Source organism: Nyctibius grandis, chromosome 3 (genome assembly GCF_013368605.1).
Source record: "Nyctibius grandis isolate bNycGra1 chromosome 3, bNycGra1.pri, whole genome shotgun sequence".
In the NCBI taxonomy this organism is placed as follows: Eukaryota; Metazoa; Chordata; class Aves; order Nyctibiiformes; family Nyctibiidae; genus Nyctibius; species Nyctibius grandis.
Window position 1 is genome coordinate 68785615 of NC_090660.1, and position 21365 is coordinate 68806979.

The 21365-nt window shown below is 40.9% G+C and overlaps 1 protein-coding gene across 2 annotated transcripts; it reads left to right on the plus strand.

Annotated features, from left to right (window-relative positions):
• Nucleotides 1-926: 926 nt before the first annotated feature.
• Nucleotides 927-12404, plus strand: MRPL15 (mitochondrial ribosomal protein L15). Of its 2 annotated transcripts, XM_068396497.1 has the most exons (6): nucleotides 927-1071; nucleotides 4563-4720; nucleotides 7904-8069; nucleotides 8576-8699; nucleotides 9892-10272; nucleotides 11536-12404. In XM_068396497.1, the coding sequence occupies exons 1-5, from the start codon at nucleotides 973-975 to the stop codon at nucleotides 10227-10229; spliced, it is 885 nt and encodes a 294-aa protein (XP_068252598.1). In that variant the 5' UTR covers nucleotides 927-972; the 3' UTR covers nucleotides 10230-10272; nucleotides 11536-12404. The 2 variants fall into 2 exon arrangements, with proteins under 2 accessions (XP_068252598.1, XP_068252597.1); XM_068396496.1 differs by having other exon boundaries at nucleotides 9892-12404.
• Nucleotides 12405-21365: the final 8961 nt, after the last annotated feature.

Below are 21365 nucleotides of genomic sequence, written 5' to 3' on the forward strand. Positions count from 1 at the left end.
GTTTTGGTCAAACAGAAGGAAGTTTCAGGACTGAAAGCAGGATATTACACTGAGAAGTACCAGGTGACTTTCACAACAGGAAGCGGCCTTTCTGCTCCGTAACTTCTCTGCAGCAGCTTCCCTACTTCAGTTCTTCACTCAGGTAAGCCTACACCCCATTGCCCCTGTGCCAAAGGGTAACTAACTTCCCACCAGACCAATACACCAATTGAAACTACAGTGTGATTTTCCAGTAGGCCCACTTTTTAGATTAAAATAATAAAAGTGGTCAAGTGCTGCAGCAGTACGAGAGAAGTCTCTAGTAATAATGCACATTTCCCATGAGTATCCACCTTGAAACTTTTTGGATTGACACAGGGCACTGCACTTTTAGTAGATCGATGTTCTGTGCACCGTCAGTCGGTCGCTTTTAGACGCAGCCTGATGGTTTTAAAGGCTTGGCTTTAAAACACGTGGCTGAGATCTGTGTGAAGGATAGAAAAGTAGATACTGGAAAAGGAAATGTAGTGTGGGGCCTAATCCATCAGTGGTATTAGCTAAGACACGATTACAAGAGCGGATCCATGCTAACGTTTAAGCCCCCGCCCCTTCCCGGTCCTCCCAGCACGGCGTGCCGATGGCCGCCGCCCGGCTCCGTCCCGCCGGCTGCCGGCCCCCAGGGCGCTTCAGCCGGAGGCGGCGCGGCGGCACCGCTCTCCTCGGCCTCGGCCGGCCAGCCCGGGCACGCCGCGCCTCTCCCCGCTCTGCGCTTCAGGCGCCCGTGAATCGCCGCGCGGCGCTCACTGCCCCGCTGCCGGTGCCACAGCGCCGGCTGAAGCAGCAATGCTGGCCTCTCTGCCGCCCCGCCCCGCCCCGCCGCCGGGGGAGCCTGCGCGACACTGTTGGGAAGGCGCGGGAGGCGCGGTTTACGGTTCTGCCGTAAAGCAGCTCGCTCTGTCGGGTGTCTTGGGCGCCCTTGGGGGGTGAGCAGACATGAGCGGGAATGGCGGGACCAAGGCCTTGGAGCTGCTGCGGTCGCTGCCCAGGGTCACTCTGGCCAACCTAAGGCCCAGCCCAGGCTCCAAAAAGCCGGTGAGTGCCTGCAGCTTGTCGGGTGGGTCGCGGGCATGCTTTTCCTCCGGAGGCAGGACTCTGCCTCGGCAGCGGACACGCCCGGCCGCGGTGGCGGTTGCCTCGAGGGCTGTTAGAAGGCCTTTGGGGAGGCTGCGGCAGGCCCAGGAGAGCGGCTTGGCCAGAATAGGCGTGGGAAGGCAGAGGAGTGGGTGGCACTGTTGTGTGTGTTTGCCTTGTTCTTGCTCTTCGCATGTCTTGTAGCCGGTGTGCATGGCTATCCCCACAGAGAACTGGCTGATGAGTGGCCCTAGGTAATCCTCGGAGCCATCGTTGGGGGATGGGCGGAAACAGTAGAAAACAACTATTTATGGGATGGGGTAATACATTTGAAAAGGGAAGGTTAAAAGGCTTTAAAAGAAAAGGAATGTGATGCCAGCCAGCAGTTGTTACTATTGATTTCTTGAAAACCAAAGTAAAAGTTCTTTTCCCTGTCTTCTTGTAAACTGATAGAGGAGTGAAGAACAGAAACCAGGAGGAAATCCACCTGATTTAGGGGACATATCAGTGAACAGGGGGATGAGGTTCAAGGGCTAAAGTCGTAGGAATAGAGGACTGACAGTGAGAACCAAGCAGCACTGCCCTGTCAGTCCTCAAGGTTCCCTAGAGATGCCTACAGAGCTGGTGAGTGCTGCATAGTTGTAATCCCTTAGACCTGTGACAAGACAAGAGAATGGAAATTCTTCCTTCCTGCAGCTGTTGGAGTTCCCTTGTCAAGTTACTTCACTTGGAGCTGTAAACACCCAGCTTGGCCAAGGTCAAGCAGAGCTGGAAGAAGCAGCCCTGTGCAGGGCTGGAGTTGTGATTCTTAAGGTTTTTCAAACTAATCTGGGCTCCCAAATGGTATTTTCAGGCTTAGCATCCAGAAGTTGTGAGACAGTCTGAACTTGAGGTTTACTAGAACTGATGTTTTCCTGCCAGTCTTTGGTCTCAGGACTTTTTTGTTTTTCAAGGTAGCTGTTGGGTTTAGGAAAACTTTTTTTTTTTTTTTAATCTTGAAAGTAGAGATTTTTATGTGCTCACGAGGTCTTTAGCAAGTAACTTGTAACTCCGTAGAAGAAATGAGCATTTTTTTCCCCATATTACTGCTAACTGTTTGCCTTCAGTCGGAGTTTGTACAAGTGACCTCAGCTCTGTTTCTCTGGTATTTTTCTTTTGGTGTCTGACAGCCTTATTCTGTGATCAATAAAGTTCTCAAATAAGCAGATCAAGAGCATTTGATTTCACAAACGGAAGTTATGGGGGGAAAAAAAGTTTTGATTGGCTTATCTGACAATCTAAAATCTGGTCAATGTGCTGATTGCATTCCATTTGTGACCAGATATTGTCGGTGTATTTGTATTGACTGAAGTCACCTTGTAATCTCGTGTGTGTATCAGCGACTGGCAGAAAAGGGTGGGCCAGCTGTGTCCTTGCTTTGCCTCCAGGTGCTCACACCGGCTGTATACTCCTAGAAGTTATACTGTGAGTTAGAGCAGGGAACTAAACCAGCTGAAAACTAGTTAGACAAAAATTAGTTTTCATCTAATTCCAATTTCTTGCACTGTCGAATGCAGAGCCACACAACTGCTTGTGTCGGCCCAGGAGGTACTGTGAGTAAAGAAGCATAGCGTGTGGGCTGGGGACAAGTCAGCTTCCTTTGGTGGCAGGGATAGCCTAGTCCAGCATAAAACTGCACTTGAACTCTGTACTATTTAGTATTAATTCAGGTAAGCTGTGCATCTTGGGTCAGATGTTGTTTCAAATATATTAATGCATTTTTTTTTTTTTACTGATGCGTCTGTACTGACTTTTCTACTAATATTTCAGTGTATATTAAGTGCTCCATAACTTTGGAAAACTTGCAGACACAATAAAGAGCATAAAACATCAAATTTTATGTCTTTGTGGTGTTAGGCTGATAATCAAGTGGTATGATGTAATAAGCAGTTTTCAGACCTGAGTTCTACTCGATATTCTGTGCTGTGGTCTAACTGCATAGAGTGATTTGTAGGATTAGGGGTGCTTGAAGTTTGGCTGAGTGTTGAATACAAAAAATGAGAAATTAAACAGCCTTACTGTAGTCTCTTTAATAATGAATTATTTAGATGATTATTGATCCAACAGTGACTATGCTGTGACTTAACCAAAGTTAGTTTATAAGCAGTGCAAATACTGTTTAGAATGTGTTGCTTTACATGTCTCCCGGCCTGACTGTTTCACACTGAGGAACACAATGGAAAATAGCAAATGTGTGAGTTGTGTTGTGGAGATATGAAACTAGTTAGCAACATGACATTGCTCCTTCCACGTGCGTTCACGCTCCAGTGAATGTTAGCTTAAATGGGAAAAACTTCGTAGATCAAATGGATCCATCAAAGCGATGCACAAATGTGATCGTGCCTCTTGGAGCTGAAGAGTGAACTCTGCTCCGTGCAGCATGGCAGTGAGATTCTGAAGCTTGTGGCTCTGTCATATCCCTGACAAAGCGTGAAAAAATCAAAGGGAGCCTTAGTGCTGCAAATTCTTCAGTATATGAATTAAATTAAGTCGCATTACACAGGAAACTTTATTAGTTAGGTCAGAGTGAGCTGGCACCACTTCATTTAATAGCAGTCACTCCCAGCTGCTCACTTCTACTGTTGCTTACTGCGTGTTTTGTAATCCTATAGATATTTGCTTACCCATGAATTGTACTGAATGGTGCAACCAACCTGGATTTTAAATTTAAAAAAAAAAAAAGGCTTTACCTTTGCTTATCTCTTTGATCCAGTTCACCATTTAGCCGTGCAAGTGCTTCTGCTCGCACAAATAGGAGGTGAATACAAGAAGGTGGCTGAACTGCTGCTGATGGCTGCAACGCTAATTTAAAGTCTTCAGGAAACTAATAGCATAGTATCACAGTGTTAACATAAAAAATAGTAAAGGTTTAAAATACAGTCTTCTCTTTTGATTTGTAGTCAGTAGAAATTGCAACAGTTGCAGACTCTTTAGATAAAGTTTGAGTCCTTGAAAAGAATTATAGTGTGCATAGCATATATGCCCCTTGAAGTAGAATTGATTTTTTTTTTTTTTTTTTAAATTTTCTTTTTTCATTGTCAGTGTTCGGAAACTTCTGAGCACTGAAGAACTTTCTCATGAAATAGGAGGAAATATCAATAGTTAATTCAGGAAAATTCTCTAACTTGGAGAGTGTAGGGTGTAAGAGGTAGGATTAAATACTAGTATTCCTTTTATTGCAATATGTGTTCATGTAAACTTTCAGACTATTTGTGGTGCCTGCCTAGAGCTGTGCTCTGCAAAAATCACATTAACAGCTTTTCTGACTACTTTTCCCCTTAGAAAAGAGCTATTTTTTATTTTTTCCTCAAGAATAAGCATTTTGCTCAGTTGTTTATATCTCCAAAATGTTATGCTGTATAGATGCTTATCTCCAAAGTAGTTGACTGAATGTATCATTGATTGTTTTCAAGGAGAGAAGACGTGGCCGTGGAAGATATGGAGGTAGGAAGTGTGGTCGAGGTCACAAAGGAGAAAGACAAAGAGGAAATCGCCCCCGATTAGGCTTTGAGGGTGGTCAAACTCCATTTTACTTGGCCATACCAAAATATGGATTTAATGAGGGACATAGGTAAGCTTCTTCACGTTTACTCAGAAATTAATCATTGTCTGCTTTTCTTGATCTTTCTCTGAAGGCAGAATCTAATATGCCAAAACAGCCCTAATTGAAAAGGAGACATTCCTCTCAGACTGTTAGCTTCCTTACCAGCAGAATCTCCAGTTTCTTGTGAGATTATTTTTTTAATGAATTCATTTATTTTCAGTTGTTTCACAGCCCTGCTTATTTGCCCACCCTTTGCATAATCCCTCATACGTAGCGGGTTACCCTTCCTCCTACAGCTGAGTGTGTTTCTTCTCTCAGACTGCTCCTCCATACATGCTTGTTTCTCCCTTTGCCTGTCTGCATGGCAGATAACCTATTGAACTGACTGGGAACAGTCCCATTGACTTGAGTGAGGATGTTAGGCATGGAAGTGTGATCCAAAGCCTTGCTTTGTTATTTCTCTTTGCTTTATTCATCTGAAGTTCTGATCTGCTGGTAGCCAAACAGTTCTGCTTCTTTTCATGACGATACTTTTTTAGCCCTGCAACACTGCAGTCTTTGTCTGTCCGCACTGCATCTGTTCCACCTGGGATCTTAACAAGCTCTTTAATATCAAATCTGTTGGATGAAGCCGTTGTCATCTTTCACAATTGTTCTCCTCAGACATTCTGCCTTGTTTGACACTTCTGTCCCCTTTTCACGTTGTGCTTGTTTGTGCCGTGTCCTTCTTCCAGCTTTTTAATGTTTAAAATGATTCTTCTAACCAGTCACTCTTCTTAGCTAAAGATCTGTATACCAGTGTTTTATTAATTTCCTTCACTATATTGACAATTACAACATTTTTTGTTTGGTTTTTTTTTTGTTGCTGTTGTTGTTTAAAACTGGTTTTGTTTCCTAAGATGGCATGTATGTTACCTTGGTCACTAACCATTTTGTTGCTTTTAGGTATGATCATGAAAGCATTGTATGGATACAGAAGTTGTTATAGGCAGTAGTGACAAAAACATGCCACACCTAGCAGACAGTTCAAGAATGAAAGGACTTATGTGAATTTATTTGTGAATTGTTAAACTTACAGTTTGATTTTAGGTTTCATTTACTGTTTTAACTTCATCAAATAGCTGTACATTTTTATATTTCCATTCTTTATGCATGCAGTATAACCTACAGACCTGTCCTGATTATCAAAGGTTTTCACTGTCAGTCTTAGTAGTTTTGAAGTGTGATTCAAACTATGTTTCCAAGTACTGTTATTTCCTCCTGTTTGCTTAACTTATTGTAAGAGTAAATGAGAAGCACTTTTGATAGCTGAAGACACAGTGTAGATCTGCAGTCCCACGAAGGGACACTGCAGAATGCAGGCGCTTTGCTTCTTATGTTAACAGTGGTCACAAGGTCATGAATAACCAACAGCAAAAATCCAAGTTTCTGCAGCGACAAGAATTTAATAGGGTCTTGCTGTGTTTAACCGCATCTGACAGCACATGGAAACAAAAGAAGTACCCTGTAATTTCTTTTCAACATTGTTGGCAAAATTTCAATGCCAGGCTATTGTAAATGTTTTTCTAGTGAATATTGTAAGTGCACTTGAGAGAGACTGTCATGGCAGGATGGGAGCATGCTGAACAATGTCTCTGCCTGTTCCTCTTCACCTCACTCTTCTTTCTGTCTGCAGTGGTGTTCCTCCACTTTTTGAACTTTTGCTCTGTTAGGAACTGTCTGACAGTGCAAATTCTGTTGCATGTATTGTCTTACTTAGCTTGCCAATAACAAAGATATGCTGCTTGGTTTTTCTGCTACCGCTCACAGATTTCCAATAGCAGTGGTTAAACTGATTGTATGAGAAAGTTTTGAGCGTCAGCATAAATTGTATGCAGTAGGCATAGACACTGGGATCAGGAAAGCTATTCTAAGGATCGGTTTGTATAGTAAAGTTAGAACTTCATAAAATGCAAAAGTGGATTCTGCTGAACCTGATGGCTGTTGACAAAATATTCCAGTTTCTTTTGGGGGTAAGGGTTAATGCATGTTTTCTTAATATTTCTCTCCTTTGATGGTATTGTAAGGAAGATTCCATTCAGAACTTGTGAGATGTCGGGTACAGTGGTAGTGGACTAAAACATCCTATTGGATATAGGCAAGCTATGCAGGAGCACGTACAAGGTTTGGTTGGTAGTCTTTGACTAAATTTGTATGGGAGGGGAGGGTATATTTGGTTTTGACTATATTTCTGAATGTGTCAGTGAAGCTACCAAGCTGGATTCAATTTGAAGATGGTAGTTATTTAGAATCTTGTTGGCTTACCAAGAAATGCTGACACTTCCATTTCCTCATCTTCTTTTGCTTCCTTAAACCAGTCAGCAGGTAGAGAGAGATTCTGGAGTAAATTGAGCTCAGCAACAGCAAAATGATTAATGTCATATCGGAGGTAGGCGTGTGCGAGCAAACCTGAATGCATAATGGAGTCTTGGGCTGTAACTAGGGTTTGTATTTACATTAAATTAAACGTAAAATTTTGGCTTATGGATGGGTCTGGTTTAAACATTTACTTTGTAGTTTTAGGAGCAGGTAGAAAATGGAATACAGTGTGTCCTAGTGAGGCCACACCTGGAGTACTGAGTGCAGTTCTGGGCCCCCCAGTTCAAGAAAGACAAGGAACTACTGGAGAGAATCCAGCCGAGGGCTACCAAGATAATCAGGGGACTGGAGCATCTCTCTTAGGAGGAGAGGCTGAGGAAGCCGGGTCTGTTTAGCCTGGAGAAGAGAAGACTGAGGGGGGATCTTATCAACACTTACAAATACCGTAAGGGCGAGCGTCAAGATGATGGGGCCAGACTATTCTCAGTGGTTCCCAGTGACAGGACAAGGGGCAACGGGCACAAAGTGAAACACGGGAAGTTCCATCTGAATATGAGGAAAAACTTCTTTCCTTTGAGGGTGACAGAGCACTGAAACAGGCTGCCCAGGGAGGTTGTGGAGTCTCCTTCTCTGGAGATATTCAAAACCCACCTGGATGTGACCCTGTGCAGCATGCTCTAGGGGCACCTGCTTTGGCAGGGGGTTGGACTAGATGATCTCCAGAGGTCCCTTCAAACCCCAACCATTCTGTGTGCTGTATCTCAGTTGACTAGTTCTTATTAAAGCTTCAACTTTGTAAATTTCTCATTGCTTTGTTTGTTTTTTTTTTTTTATTTGTTTTCCTCTCCACAGCCTCAGACGTCAGTATCAACCACTCAGTCTTCAGAGGCTGCAGTACCTGATTGATTTGGGTAGAGTTGACCCCACACAACCAATTGACTTAACACAGCTCACTAATGCCAGAGGTGTAACAGTGCAACCTCTCAAAAGGGATTATGGTGTCCAGCTGGTGGAGGAGGTATGCATACAAGACACTTATTACTTCAGGCAGTATAAAACCTTGGCTTTTCAATTTTTCATACCAGGCTGTCAGATTGTTCTTCCCCTGTTTTGGAAGCATCTTTGCTTTTCTAAATTAGTTTGCTGTGGGATGTTTCTGGTAATAAATCACTAGAGGGCACTGTGTGCTAGCAATAAAAAACACCAGGATGATCTTTTTTCAGGACCTGAGAGACTACAAAAGTAATAGTTAAGGAGGACATAACAAGAGGTTGAACAAGTATTTTACAACAGAAGACTAGAATGTACTGAAAGAAATGTATTAATATTTTGGACAGGCAAACTTTTTGTGTTCAACCCAGGTGACTGAGTGAGAGCAATTTGGTTACTCGTCTTGGTGCAGGGAACAGACAAATCATAATATTTTGCAGGATTTAATGTTTCTTACAGCTTTGCAGAGAAGAATAAATGTATGTCCTAAAATACTCATTTTAATGTTACTCTAATATGTGTTGAAATTTACAGGGTGCTGATATCTTTTCAGCAAAAGTAAATATTGAAGTGCAGAGGGCATCCGAATTAGCAATTGCAACCATAGAAAAAAATGGAGGTGTTGTAACAACATCATTCTATGATCCAAGGAGTTTGGGTAAGAATTTCTTTTAATTTCTGACTATTTTTTTTTTTGAATGTGCAGAGATGAAATGATCCAAGTGAAAGTTTCAAACATAGTTCTTACTGCAAAATCATGTACTACTTCTATTCTAAAAGCTTCAACAACACATTGTTATACAAATGTTGAACAGTAATGCATCCTCAGTTTTGCTTTTTCTAACCATTCACCTACCAGTGTTAGTAGTTATTTACCCTTTGGCCAGTTAAAGAAATCCAAGTAGTTTTGTAAATAGAGGAACTAATAAAATATTGTTTCTTTGAGTTTTTGTCTTCTTTCTCATGTGTTTAATAACCCTAAGAAAATTGAGGAAAAGAAATAGATTTGAAAAACACTGTGGATGTTTATATGTTTAATTTTAAATACTTCTCCAGTTAAAGTGAGGAAACAACTAAGTTACAGAAGCTCAGAATCGTTCCAGTCAAAATGGCTATTGTTTACAGAACACTTTCACTGAAGAATGAGGCTTTGCTTTGCTTGAGGCTGCATCCTGCCTAATATTCATTCATGCAGTTTTTATTGACAATAATGGAGCTTTCATGTGTGAATGAGGCTGAGAACAAGAGAAATAGGCATTTTTAGTGTGCAAAATATGTTACCTTGGAGTGATACAAGTTATTTTTTCCAATCTAGAAAACAATCAAAATATTAAGGTTAAAAGGATCTGGAATGTAATTTGCCAAACTCAGTAAAACTTGAGAGGATAGTCTCATGAATGACTAAATAGGTGTACATGCCATTGATTCTTTATTTTAAAAACCTGTAGAAACACTAAATTTGGCATTTGTTGGTACGCTGTGTAAATAGCCGTGCAAATGTATTGCATCTAACCTGGAAGTCAGGCCTTTAAATAAATGGCGGCATCTGGCTTAGTTATTGCATCTTTCCAAAGCAGGCATTCTAGACGTATTAGAAGCAATGATTAATCCAGATTCTCACTACAAATATCAGTTAAAACAGAGTTGTTTGTTTGGTTAAGTGAAACTTGTAACACGCTATCTCATTCTGAACAAGAATATTCTTAAGTTTTGGGTTTTTGCTTGATACTTTTTAATAAGAGTTTAATAACTTATTTAGCACAAAATACTAAATAAGAAAGTGTCATTTAATTTCTTTAAATATGTATTATAAAGCATAGTATCTAATTTTCACTCATATTTGTCCACAGAAATTTTATGTAAGCCTGTAGTATTTTTTCTGCGTGGCCAGCCTATTCCAAAGCGAATGCTTCCACCCGAAGATCTAGTCCGTTACTACACAGATGCCAGGAATCGTGGGTACCTGGCAGATCCCTCTAAGGTTGCAGAAGCCAGGCTTGAACTTGCCAAGAAATACGGTTATGTCTTACCAGACATAACTAAGGACGAACTCTTCAAAATGTTAAGCGCACGCAAGGATCCTAGACAGATATTTTTTGGTCTTGCTCCAGGATGGATCGTAAACATGGCAGACAAGAAAATTCTAAAACCAACTGATGAGAGGCTGTTAAAATACTATAGCTCATGAATTCAGGACTGGAGACAGCTGCTGGTGTACAGGAAACATCTGGGTATGAAATAATGGATACAAAGTGGTGTTTGTTTTTTTTAAGACTCCTGTTATACTAGACAAAACATAAATTTTTTAAATAATATTTAATCTTCTAATGTAGCTCAATTTTTTTATTGTCATAATACAGTGTATGAAGAGTCTTAACATTTGGAAACAGTGTAGAGTCTGACATAAAGTGTGTGTTCGGCACTTTCTCTTGCAAAGATTTGCCAGTTATTTTTTCAGACAAAATGTTTTGATGTTGCATTTATTTCAGAGGATGATTCCAAAGAGTAACTTGACCTAATAATTAGTTTATATTTTTTTCCCTCAATTTAAAATCAGAAACATGGCTGTACAAAACTAGTTTTACAATCATATTACATACCATTTTCTAAAACATAAAATATAATGCTATCTTGAGTACCTCTAAGAGGTACTTCATCTATTTTTGAATGGGGAAAATCAAAACCAACCAGAAATAGCAAAGTACAGGAGAATTCATTAACCTCTTCAATTCCAGACACAAATGTGATGTTATTAATAAATATGCATAACAGAATCCAGAGTCAATAAATATTCGACAGTGACAGTAGATCATGAAGGATGGGGATGTGATAGACGAAGTACACAACTAGGGTTCAGTTTTCAGCTTGATCACAGATTGCATATGTGACAGTGGACAAATTAATTTAGATGTTGTGAAAAGTTATGAACTAATTATTTTTATGGGAAACAGTATTTTAGTCACAACAACTTGAGAAAATCTTGAAAAATATTTTCCAACAAATGTTTGTTTCATCAATCTCTTCAGAATACTATATTATTACTGTGCAGGAGTATTCTAGGTTTCATACAGAAGCTTAGGATTGGGCATTTGGGATGGTGAACCAAGCAGTAAATTGAAAGATGAGAGAGGAGACAAAGTTAATCTATCAGAACTTGATCTGACTTGTCAGAAGTTAATGAGATGCTTCATAGTTATGTGAACTTTAATGGATGCTGAATTTGGCTGTAAAATAGGGATAATTTGGTTATTAGGATGCAGGAAACAGTCTGGAAGATCAGAACACAAGAATAAGTCTTGCTTTCCAATTTTCATGTGGCTTTGGAAATGCTACTTAGAGTTTCCTGTAGCTGCCACACCATCCTGTCTCCTAGGGGAAGCCCTCTGAGTGCCAGAATCTCCTCCTTCTCCTGTACAACACCTGTATCTCACTTGTATGCCTTGGGGCAGGGGGTGGGAGAAAAAAATTTTTAAAAAATCTTCTTTTTCTTTCAGAGAATAACAAGAAGCAGAAGAAATTTTTTGTCAGTGTTTGTCAACCAGCCTAGATTTTCGCTTCGCTCAACAAACTGCCTTGTCAATTAATATGCACATCTGTAATGACAAAACAAAATAAAACAAGTCTTTTATTCTCATGCTGATTAAATAATCTGAAATCCAGAGATTAACAATGGAAAGTCACTAATTTTTGACAACTTACTCTTCAGCTTTTCTTGTCCGTTGTTAATGTGTGTTAGATGCTATCAGTAATGGTCGTTCTCCTGATGTGGTTTAAGTATAGTTGAAACATAGCAAAACAACACCAATATAAAATTGGATTGTGAATAGCAGGAATTTGGTCTTGGTGGCGTTAGCATTCATATTTTATAAGGCGCACAACACTTTTTTGGCACATTAAGAATAATACCGTGTGCCAAGAAAAAGTATAGCGAGTGTTAACTTGAATGTGAAGTAAATAACTTTCTCACTTTAGATGTATCCTGTTCTGCATCCTGATGATTGTTGGTTTGGAAACTTAAATGACAAGCAATACTTTTTTTTTTTCTTTTTGTTATTACAATACTACTGCCTCCATTTGGGAAGGAGTTGGAGGGGGGGAAGAGTATTTATTGCCTTCCCTTATTCGTGCCATAATGTTTCTGTTTTTATGAATCGATTCACAATTGTATTTTGTGGAGGTGGTGGTACTCGACAGGAAAGCTACTTAACTGGAAGCGAAGAAGGAAGTTAGTCATATTAGTGAAGACCAGAAGACAAAAGTGTTTATGTATCATTGTGTATTTTTGGGAGGAGAAGAGGGGGGGAAGGCAACTTTGTTTCCACTCCTGCTCTTTGTATTAAAATGAACAAATTGCTCTCAGCAAGTTTTTTTTCCTAAATCAACTTCTTTGATATACACACGCATGCACGCGCTGGTTTCTGTAGGTTTCTAAATGGTTTTCAGGTGAAAGGGTAACTTGGATAAAATGATAACAGTGAAAGAAAGAATGAAAACAGGAAACAGATGTCTGGTGACGTCGAGGGATTGGATAGCACTTATTCAGTGAACGACGTCTTAGTCACAAGGCAGCTGTATCCTGGCTCTGATACTATAACGCTACAAATACCTTGGAGCCAAAACAGCCACGTTCCACAAAATCCGGTCATTCTGCTTCATAAAGGTGATCTTTTATCATCTTATAATTGGAGAGGGCAGAAAGGGCTGTATGTTTCTTTATTTAAAATATGCAATGCTTGTCTTTTTTTCTGTCTTCTGTTTACAGTAGCTAGTATTTTATAAGGGTTGTTCTGATTTTTATTTACTAGTGAAAAAAGTGACAAGGCTATAGAGGATTTCCTGTTCATTTTATCTTGTCAGGAACACAAGTCTCCTGACAGCTGAGTACAGAATTATCAAAAGCACAAGTAAGTTATTGACAAGGTTTCTAATAAATCCATAATAAACAGCCTTCCAGTGACTGTTGTTTATATGAGGGTCAGGCTCACTGATGCAAGACTCTAAGCCAGCACTGGCATCTAAGGCCATTCTCTTTGCTTAGGAATATGTACCATGTTTTCATGTTCATAAGATAAATGATTGCCTTGGATATCCTGTTTTGATAGGGGTTTTTCATATGCAACAATCTATTACACAGCAAGAAGCACCCAATCTGCTGTAACCGGAAAAGCACTATCAAGTAGCTGAGGAAAAGAAATGTTATTTGTGTCATAAAATACTGAAAGCCATGTCGATTTTTATCAACGACATCATGCTTTTGGATGGTTCCTTGATAAAACTGATTACATATGTGAGACTGAAATCAAAAAAAGGCCCCTGAACGAGTACATGCCTTCTTGTATCATCCCTTGATAATTAGAAATTTCCTATTTCTTATGAGATAGACACACAGCAGCCAGTCAATACTACTCTTACAGGTGGTTGACTGCAGGCTCGAAATGAAGCGAGTTAAAATAAATACATTTTCCCTTTTTACTTATATGTACAACAAAGACACCCTCCATTATTATACTTCATAGTATAGTATTAGTGTTTAACAACCAAAGTTGACTGTACCATTCACTGATTTCCAAAACAGAATAAATTAATAAATCGGTGGCCCCGATCTGAATCTTCGCTGGCAGTGTGCCAGTGTTGTTTTGACATGTGAACTTAATTGATGTTAGTGCTCCAGGAAGTCATATAAAAGTGATCAATTAGGGAGATAGCTTCCCATTGCTGTTTTACTATTTTATTGCTAAAATTTAAAATGCTAATGCAGAGCTAATTTTGCACTGTTGAACACTCACAAGTTCTGTAAAAATTTGTCTCTAATTTGAAGTTGTTGCACAAGTTTTATGTTTTAAATATTTGAGTGTTATAGATATCTAAAATAAGATGCTATGTCTGTCCAAAATGGCTAGTTTAATAGTCCATATGCAGATTTATTTATTAAAATTTCTTGATCAGTGATCAAGAAAATTTCTTGGTCAGGGAATAGTTTTACATAACTCACTGTCTGTGCTTCACTTTACTGTGTTATAGTTTAGTCTGTGAAAAGATGTAGTTGGAAGTCCTGGTGTGACAGAATTCTTACCCATTAGGAAAATTGTGAACTTTAAGCTCCTTCATCTCCTAGTCCAGGTGACCCATATTGACCCAGGTCTTCTGTAGCAGAAATATATGCCTTTGTCTGAAGAATTATTGGTTTCTCAGTGGAAGCAAACTATGCTCAGATCTTTTCTGTCTCCTTTGGTTAATATTCCCTCTGCTGCATCTGCATCTTCCCAAGGTCTCTTCTTACTTCTCCCATTGTGGTGGTGGGAACTACAGGGCTCAATCATTCTCACAGTGTCATCCTGTCTGGCCCACTCTGGGTTTGAAAATCTGGTTGTTTTATGTGCCTCTGGAGCAGGAAAAGTGTTGATCATTCCTGCATCTGTTTATACGAGGGGGTTTTTCATGGCTTGAGTTTCCTGGACTGGTGTTGCTTTTGTTGTTAAAAATGTCAACTGCAATGTTGTTTACTTGTTAACCTTGTAGATTCCAAGACACATGCTGACAGAGTTGGAGGGGCCTTTGAGCAATGGGTTCTGAATTTATTCAGAGTCAAGGAACACTCCTAGAAGGGTGTCTGTGCACTTGACTCAGTATTACACACACTAGATAGAAGTCTTACTGGATAGGCAATTTTGTGTTCAATGCATCAATGCCCAAATCAGCCTCTCGTTGCACTTTTGGAAACCCAGCCTCTGTAAGATTTGTTCTAGTTTCATGATAGGATTGTCCTGTCTGCTCTCTAATCTATAAATAAGGGCAAGTTAGCCTGAAAGTCTGCTGTTTCTTGATGTTTATATTTTTATTGTTCTTCCTTGGGCAGGTAATGACAGCTAGAGGTTTGTGTACGTAGAGCAGTCTATGAAAAATAAGTTGATGTGTAAATTTACAATAAACTAGTTCTCTCTGGATTTTTTTTGTGATGCTAGTGTAGTTTACCTTGCTTCCAGTGTGGAGTACCTTAAATTAGGAAAATAAATTCACTCTTAATATCTGACAAGGGAGATGCTTTCTTTACTTTGTTGAATGTAGCTGTGGTTCAGAGCTTCAAAAGTTGGAATCCAAGTTCCCTATAAATTTAGTATAGTGAGATATTGTCTTAATTTCAAAATTAATGCAACTCTAAATTTACATTGCTCGCGTGTAGACAATTGTTTAAGCTCATTTCATAGTAGAAATCTGATGGGTTCAGTCAGTGGAGCCTGGAGGATCACTGCATTTAGCTTGGAGCAGACATCTGAGCAACAAAATAGTTCTCTAGGCTCTGCTGACTGTGACAGTAGTTTTAACATATAGTGCACCTGTATACACATAAAACATAAGTATCTGGAACTGAATTCCACTCTGTGTTTTCAGTGACCCAAGATGCTTGAAGTCTCCTTCTCTGGAGACATTCAAAACCCACCTGGACGCGTTCCTGTGTGATATGATCTAGGTAATCCTGCTCCAGCAGGGGGATTGGACTAGATGATCTTTCGAGGTCCCTTCCAATCCCTAACATTCTGTGATTCTGTAATGGTGGGATGTTCTCCTTGTGGATCTCCAGTCACCAGTGTGGATTGCATAGCTCAGCATTGGGAACTTCTGAAGTTTCATGTACTAGGTTGTGTTTGTCTTTGAAAATAAGCATGCTAATTTAATAAAAAATAACTCAGAGGACATCTTGGTGCCACAAGAGGTGAAATACTGGCAATTAGATGATCTGTGTTATTTTACAACTAATGGAGAGCACAGCTTTTCCAGGATACAGAAATTGGTAGCATCCTCACCTAGAAGCCTCTGACTCTTTCAAGGTGGTTGACTCCCAGTTCACAACTCTGCACTGGTATTGCCATTCGAAATATGTCTACCTGCCTTCTTTGGCCTTCATGTAATACGTTGCTGATGTTTGTGCTAACTCTTATGTATGCATTTCCTCTGTAAGCAAAACATGGAAATTAAAGTTGCCTGAACTTGCAAATGAGAAAAAACAGGAGAGGAGGATAATATCCCTCTGAGGTGTCTCCTTCAGCAAGTGGTGCTTGTAATAGTCAGAGAAGGTGACTGAGATACTTAAACACATGTTGTCTCACTGCTCTCTGAGAACATGCAGTCTACTGTGTCTCTTAGAGTCCCCCCTACAACTACGGTGATGAATTGTGGTGTGTGTATAAAAGACAGATTTGGGAGTGATCCTTCTACAGGTTTTGACTTGCCATTTCACCTGTTTTCAGTGATTTCTGGGTCCCTGAAACCTCATTGACACGTTCGGTTTTTAGTGCATAGGCAATCATTTATATCTTCTTTTTTGGGTTTGTTTTTTTTTTTTTTTTTGGCAAAGCAATCGCATGAATCACCACAGCAGGTAGTCTGGGTATGGGCCATGAACTAGGCTTGAGACTGTTCCAGTCAAAATATTATTCTACTGGTGTTATGTTGGGCTTGGCTGGCTTGACGTTGCTGCTGCACTGAATCCTAGAACTTGTGAAACGTCTGGACTAATTGTGATTTTGTTGTTGGTTTTTGTTGTTGGAAGCCTCCAGCCCTTCCAGGTTCATCATTCAAGACAGGTGTTTACTGTGGAATGATCATGAAATGAATTACCATAGTGAAGATATGAACGTGTTGCAAAATTATACCTGATCAGTTTTTCTGCGCTTATTTGTATGTATCTGAGGGAATCGAAGTTCTGGGATGCCATGATTTTGTCTTTGTTGTGGAAAAGCTTATCTGCCCATTAAGAGAACCTAAGAAGAAAATGGAGGGTAAAAAGCTGTCAAGTCATTTTTGCTGCATCTGGTGAAACGTCCATGTTTTCCCAGTTTGAACTGTTGCTCCCATCTGAGCTGGATGACTTTGCTTGCAGGATATTAGGAAACTGCAATGGCAGCAGACCCCTATGAGCAATGACATGCAGTTTTGGTACTGTAGTAGGCCCTAGCAAAAGAAAAGATAATCTATGCAGACTTGGGAACGTGAGAATCAAGGTATGAAAGTCTCCATCTGAAGAGATTCCAAAATCAGAAACGTACGTGTATTCTGCAAACACCACTGAAACTCCACTGCATGTTTAATTACTCTTTGTTTTTGCTGACTGTACTGTTGTGAACTGTAAGTATTCAAGAAATCATTTGAAGAATACATTTTAGGTTTTCTTTGTTGTCCTTAGAGTTTTCAGCCCTGCAGGGATCTTGTTTCCAAGCATTGTTCCTGTATCCAGCCAGGCTAGAAGCAAATTTAAGAAGTGGAAGCCAGCATTTTCATGTGATGTTATTATTCCAGGAACTGGTGCTTTAGGTTAAACAGTAAATATTGTGAGGCTTGCAAAACAGTTACTGATTCATTGCTTATACCCTGCTGATTTATTTGTTGTTTGACAGCATAACTCCTCTGGTCTCTGCAGTTGACCTCCAGTCATGTCTCCTTGGCATGAAAGAAACACGCTGTTGTTTCCAGCATCCAAATCTGAGGGTAACAAATATTATATTACCAGGTACATAAGCGTCCCACACAAACAATATGCTCCTCTGCTCCTTTCCCCAAATTACAAGACTGCTGTGATCATTTGTAGTGCTGAAAGTTGTATCCGCTCACTGGGATAGGGAGAAGGTCCAGTGTCCTGGTACAGGCAAGGCTGACACCTAGTGACCAGACGCATTTATTCCCATGGGAATTCGCTGAAATCTGGTTCATTGACTATTCACTCTTCTAAGTCTGGAAGGTCTAGACTTCAAAGTGAATAGTTCGTTTATTTCATTGTCACTTTTGGCCTTTGTTTTCAGTGTTTCTAGTGTACTTTTCTAAAGATGAAGTTAAGGTAGCTTGAAAGCTTGTTCAAGTTTAATGCTGGAGCCATGAAGTTTTTGCATGTAGTCTCCTGGGAGCTGTGCCTTGCAGCTGCTCTGAGCAAACTGTGGAATGGCTGATAGCAATCAGCGGTAAGTTCAGAAGATGGTACTTTTGTGGTTTTTCCTTAATAAAATCGTGGCTGACCTTGCTGTTCAGATTCTCTTTGTTCATCTTGTTTTAAAGAATCCAAAATCAAACACAATGGGTTATTCTCTGAGTTGCAGAATTTTCTGTCTACTGATGTCTGCTGACCAGGGGTAGCATCTTACAATGATGCTGCCACCTGGAAAGTGCTACCTGCTCCATCATCATTGCAGATCCTGCTGGAAATACTTTGAGTTCTGTGCCTTAGCAAACTGCATATTAAAGAGGAAGAGTAAAACCTAGCTAAAAGACTCCTCCAGAATGCTTCTGATTTTTCTTTGGTTATCTAGATAAACATTTCAAGAGTATAACATACTGCTGAGAATTGTGTGTGACCTTTACTAAAAGGAGTAGCCATATAAATCTGGGGAAACAGCCCCCCGCAATGTGAACCAAAGCTGTCTTTTCCTTGTAACAATAATCATTCACTCCAAAAGTAGACTGCAGAGGTTCTCAGTGGTTCCCCACGTTAATGGTTTTTACATGAAACGCTCTACTGAAGCCCTAAAGAAGCCTTCCTTGTGCAGTCCTTGGGACAGGAGGAGTTTTTTCTTTTAAATGTCTTCTGTCATTTAAATGTTTCTTGAAATATTAGAAATTAACATTTTGGTTGATTCAGCATGACTCTTTGCTACTAACACTGTGTTTGGCTACACAAAGAGTCAGAGCTCAACGTTTTTCTGTGGCTGAAAGGAAACTTTGATTCTTCCTGAATGAAATAACTAGGAACTTGCACAAGCCCTGTGTTGTTGAATGGAAAAGGCAGGCTTTTTTTCCTTCAGATAATCTTTTATATCTGACTCAGAACTTTATGTATGGCTCAAGTTCTGAATCTGTGGCATGTTTCTAATTAGCCCATGAAAAAATAAAGGTTCTGTATTTTGAAATCCACTGATTTTTCATCTGCTAACTGCCTCTGATAGGATGTGCCTCTGGAGAGAGGGCTAACAAATTCCTGAGGCAAAAATCTCTGTCGAAGGCAGCAGATTCCAGTCTCTGAGCAATACGAGCCTCCAAACAGCCATCGTCTTTCTGTAAGTCTGGGATTGAGGTGCTCTACATTGTGTACATGAAACTCATTTTTTTATTCAGAGTAGTCCACACCATTGTGGCCTATTTTTTTGCATCATCACAGCTTTCACAGTTTTGTTCCAGGGCTGCAAGGGCATCACCAGGCCCAATCATCCCTGCCTGATCCACCGGCCAGTGCCCTGTTTCCCTCCCCAGGGAGGTGCCCGATGCCCGGAGCTGGGGCTGCCCTGGTGCCCCTGGCTGCCCTGCTTCTGGCTGGGGCAGTGGGACAGGACGGGACAGGCTGCCAGCCCCTGTCCTGCTGTCCCCTCACAGTGCTGTGACACTAGGAATGGGAATAGCAAAACTGTCCAAACACACCCATACAACACAGTTAACTCTTTTTCCCTGTCTGAGAAACTGATGGTGCAATTTGGTGAGAGTTTCAAAACTGCCCCCAGTAACGTTTGCCTGAAGAGAAAGCTGTGTTTCCTTACCATGTTTGCAGCCATCCTTGGTGTCTCTACAGAAGAAGCTCACAAACAAGGTTAAAGGGTAATTAATTTGCACAGTCAATTTGAATTATTATTTTAAAAATTCACAAAAACTGACTTCTAAACTTAAAGATAATTTCATTCACACTGGAAAGCTAATGATAAGTTATGAATGAGTCACAGATCAGGTAAATGTGATCTTTACCAGGTATAGGTAATAAAGAGACTTCAAATTCTTCATTGTGAAAGCTAAATATTGAGGACCATGAAGGCCTTGAATGTGATCTTTGAGTTTATAAGGAATGCAGTATATAATAATTCCCGCCCCCCCCTTTTTTTTTTTGAGGTAACGGGAGTTTTGTTAATTGGTCAGACTAAGCCAATTGTTTTCATTATTTCAGACCATAAGTGCAGGATTCCTGCCTTTGTTAAAAGCAGCATCGTGGGGAAAAATAAAGCTCTCCAATATCAAAGTAACTTCTTGTTCCTACGGGGAATAAAGCAGGGCATCTCTTACAGCTCCATCTCCGTGGACAGGTAGACATAATTTCTGGAACACCTACTCAGAGCCTCAGGCAACCTGTGTATCACAGAATCAATCAGGTTGGAAGAGACCTCAGGGATCATCGAGTCCAACCGTTGCCCTGACACCACCATGTCAACTAGACCATGGCACTAAGTGCCATGTCCAGTCTTTTCTTAAACACAGCCAGAGATGGTGACGCCACCACCTCACTGGGCAGCCCGTTCCAATGTCTAATGACCCTTTCTGAGAAGAAATTCTTCCTAATCTCCAACTTGAACCTCCCCTGGCGAGGCTTGAGGCTATGTCCTCTTGTCCTATCGCTAGTTGCCCGGGAGAAGAGGCCGACTCCCACTCTGCTATGACCTCCCTTCAGGTAGTTGTAGACTGCAATAAGGTCACCTCGGAGCCTCCTCTTCTCCAGGCTAAACAACCCCAGCTCCCTCAGCCGTTCCTCGTAGGTCAGACCCTCCAGACCCTTCACCAGCTTGGTCGCCCTCCTCTGGACTCGCTCCAAAACCTCAACACCTACCTTGAAGTGCGGGGCCCAGAACTGGACACAGTATTCAAGGTGCAGTCCCACCAGTGCCGACTACAGAGGGACAGTGTAGTCTTTGTCGGTCCTGTGCTGCTCTTCTTACACTGCTAGCACTAGTACCCAAGTAGCAGGTGCGTAGGGTAGAGACAGATCCATACATCTGCTCCAAAATAATGTGTGGTATGGAGCTCCAGCAGTGCAGACATGGGAACACATGCAGGCATAGCTGGGGGAAATCTCTCAGATCAATCCCCTGTGCTCAAAACTCCCCCTGAAATCACAGAATCACAGAATGTTAGGGATTGTAAGGGACCTCGAAAGATCATCTAGTCCAATCCCCCTGCCGGAGCAGGATTGCCTAGACCATATCACACAGGAACGTGTCCAGGCGGGTTTTGAATGTCTCCAGAGAAGGAGACTCCACAACCTCTCTGGGCAGCCTGTTCCAGTGTTCGGTCACCCTCACTGTAAAGAAGTTTTTCCTCATATTTAAGTGGAACCTCCTGTGTTCCAGCTTGCACCCATTGCCCCTTGTCCTGTCAAGGGATGTCACTGAGAAGAGCCTGGCTCCATCCTCATGACACTTGCCCTTTACATATTTATAAACATTAATGAGGTCACCCCTCAGTCTCCTCTTCTCCAAGCTAAAGAGACCCAGCTCCCTCAGCCTCTCCTCATAAGAGAGATGTTCCACTCCCTTAATCATCTTCGTGGCTCTGCGCTGGACTCTCTCTAGCAGTTCCCTGTCCTTCT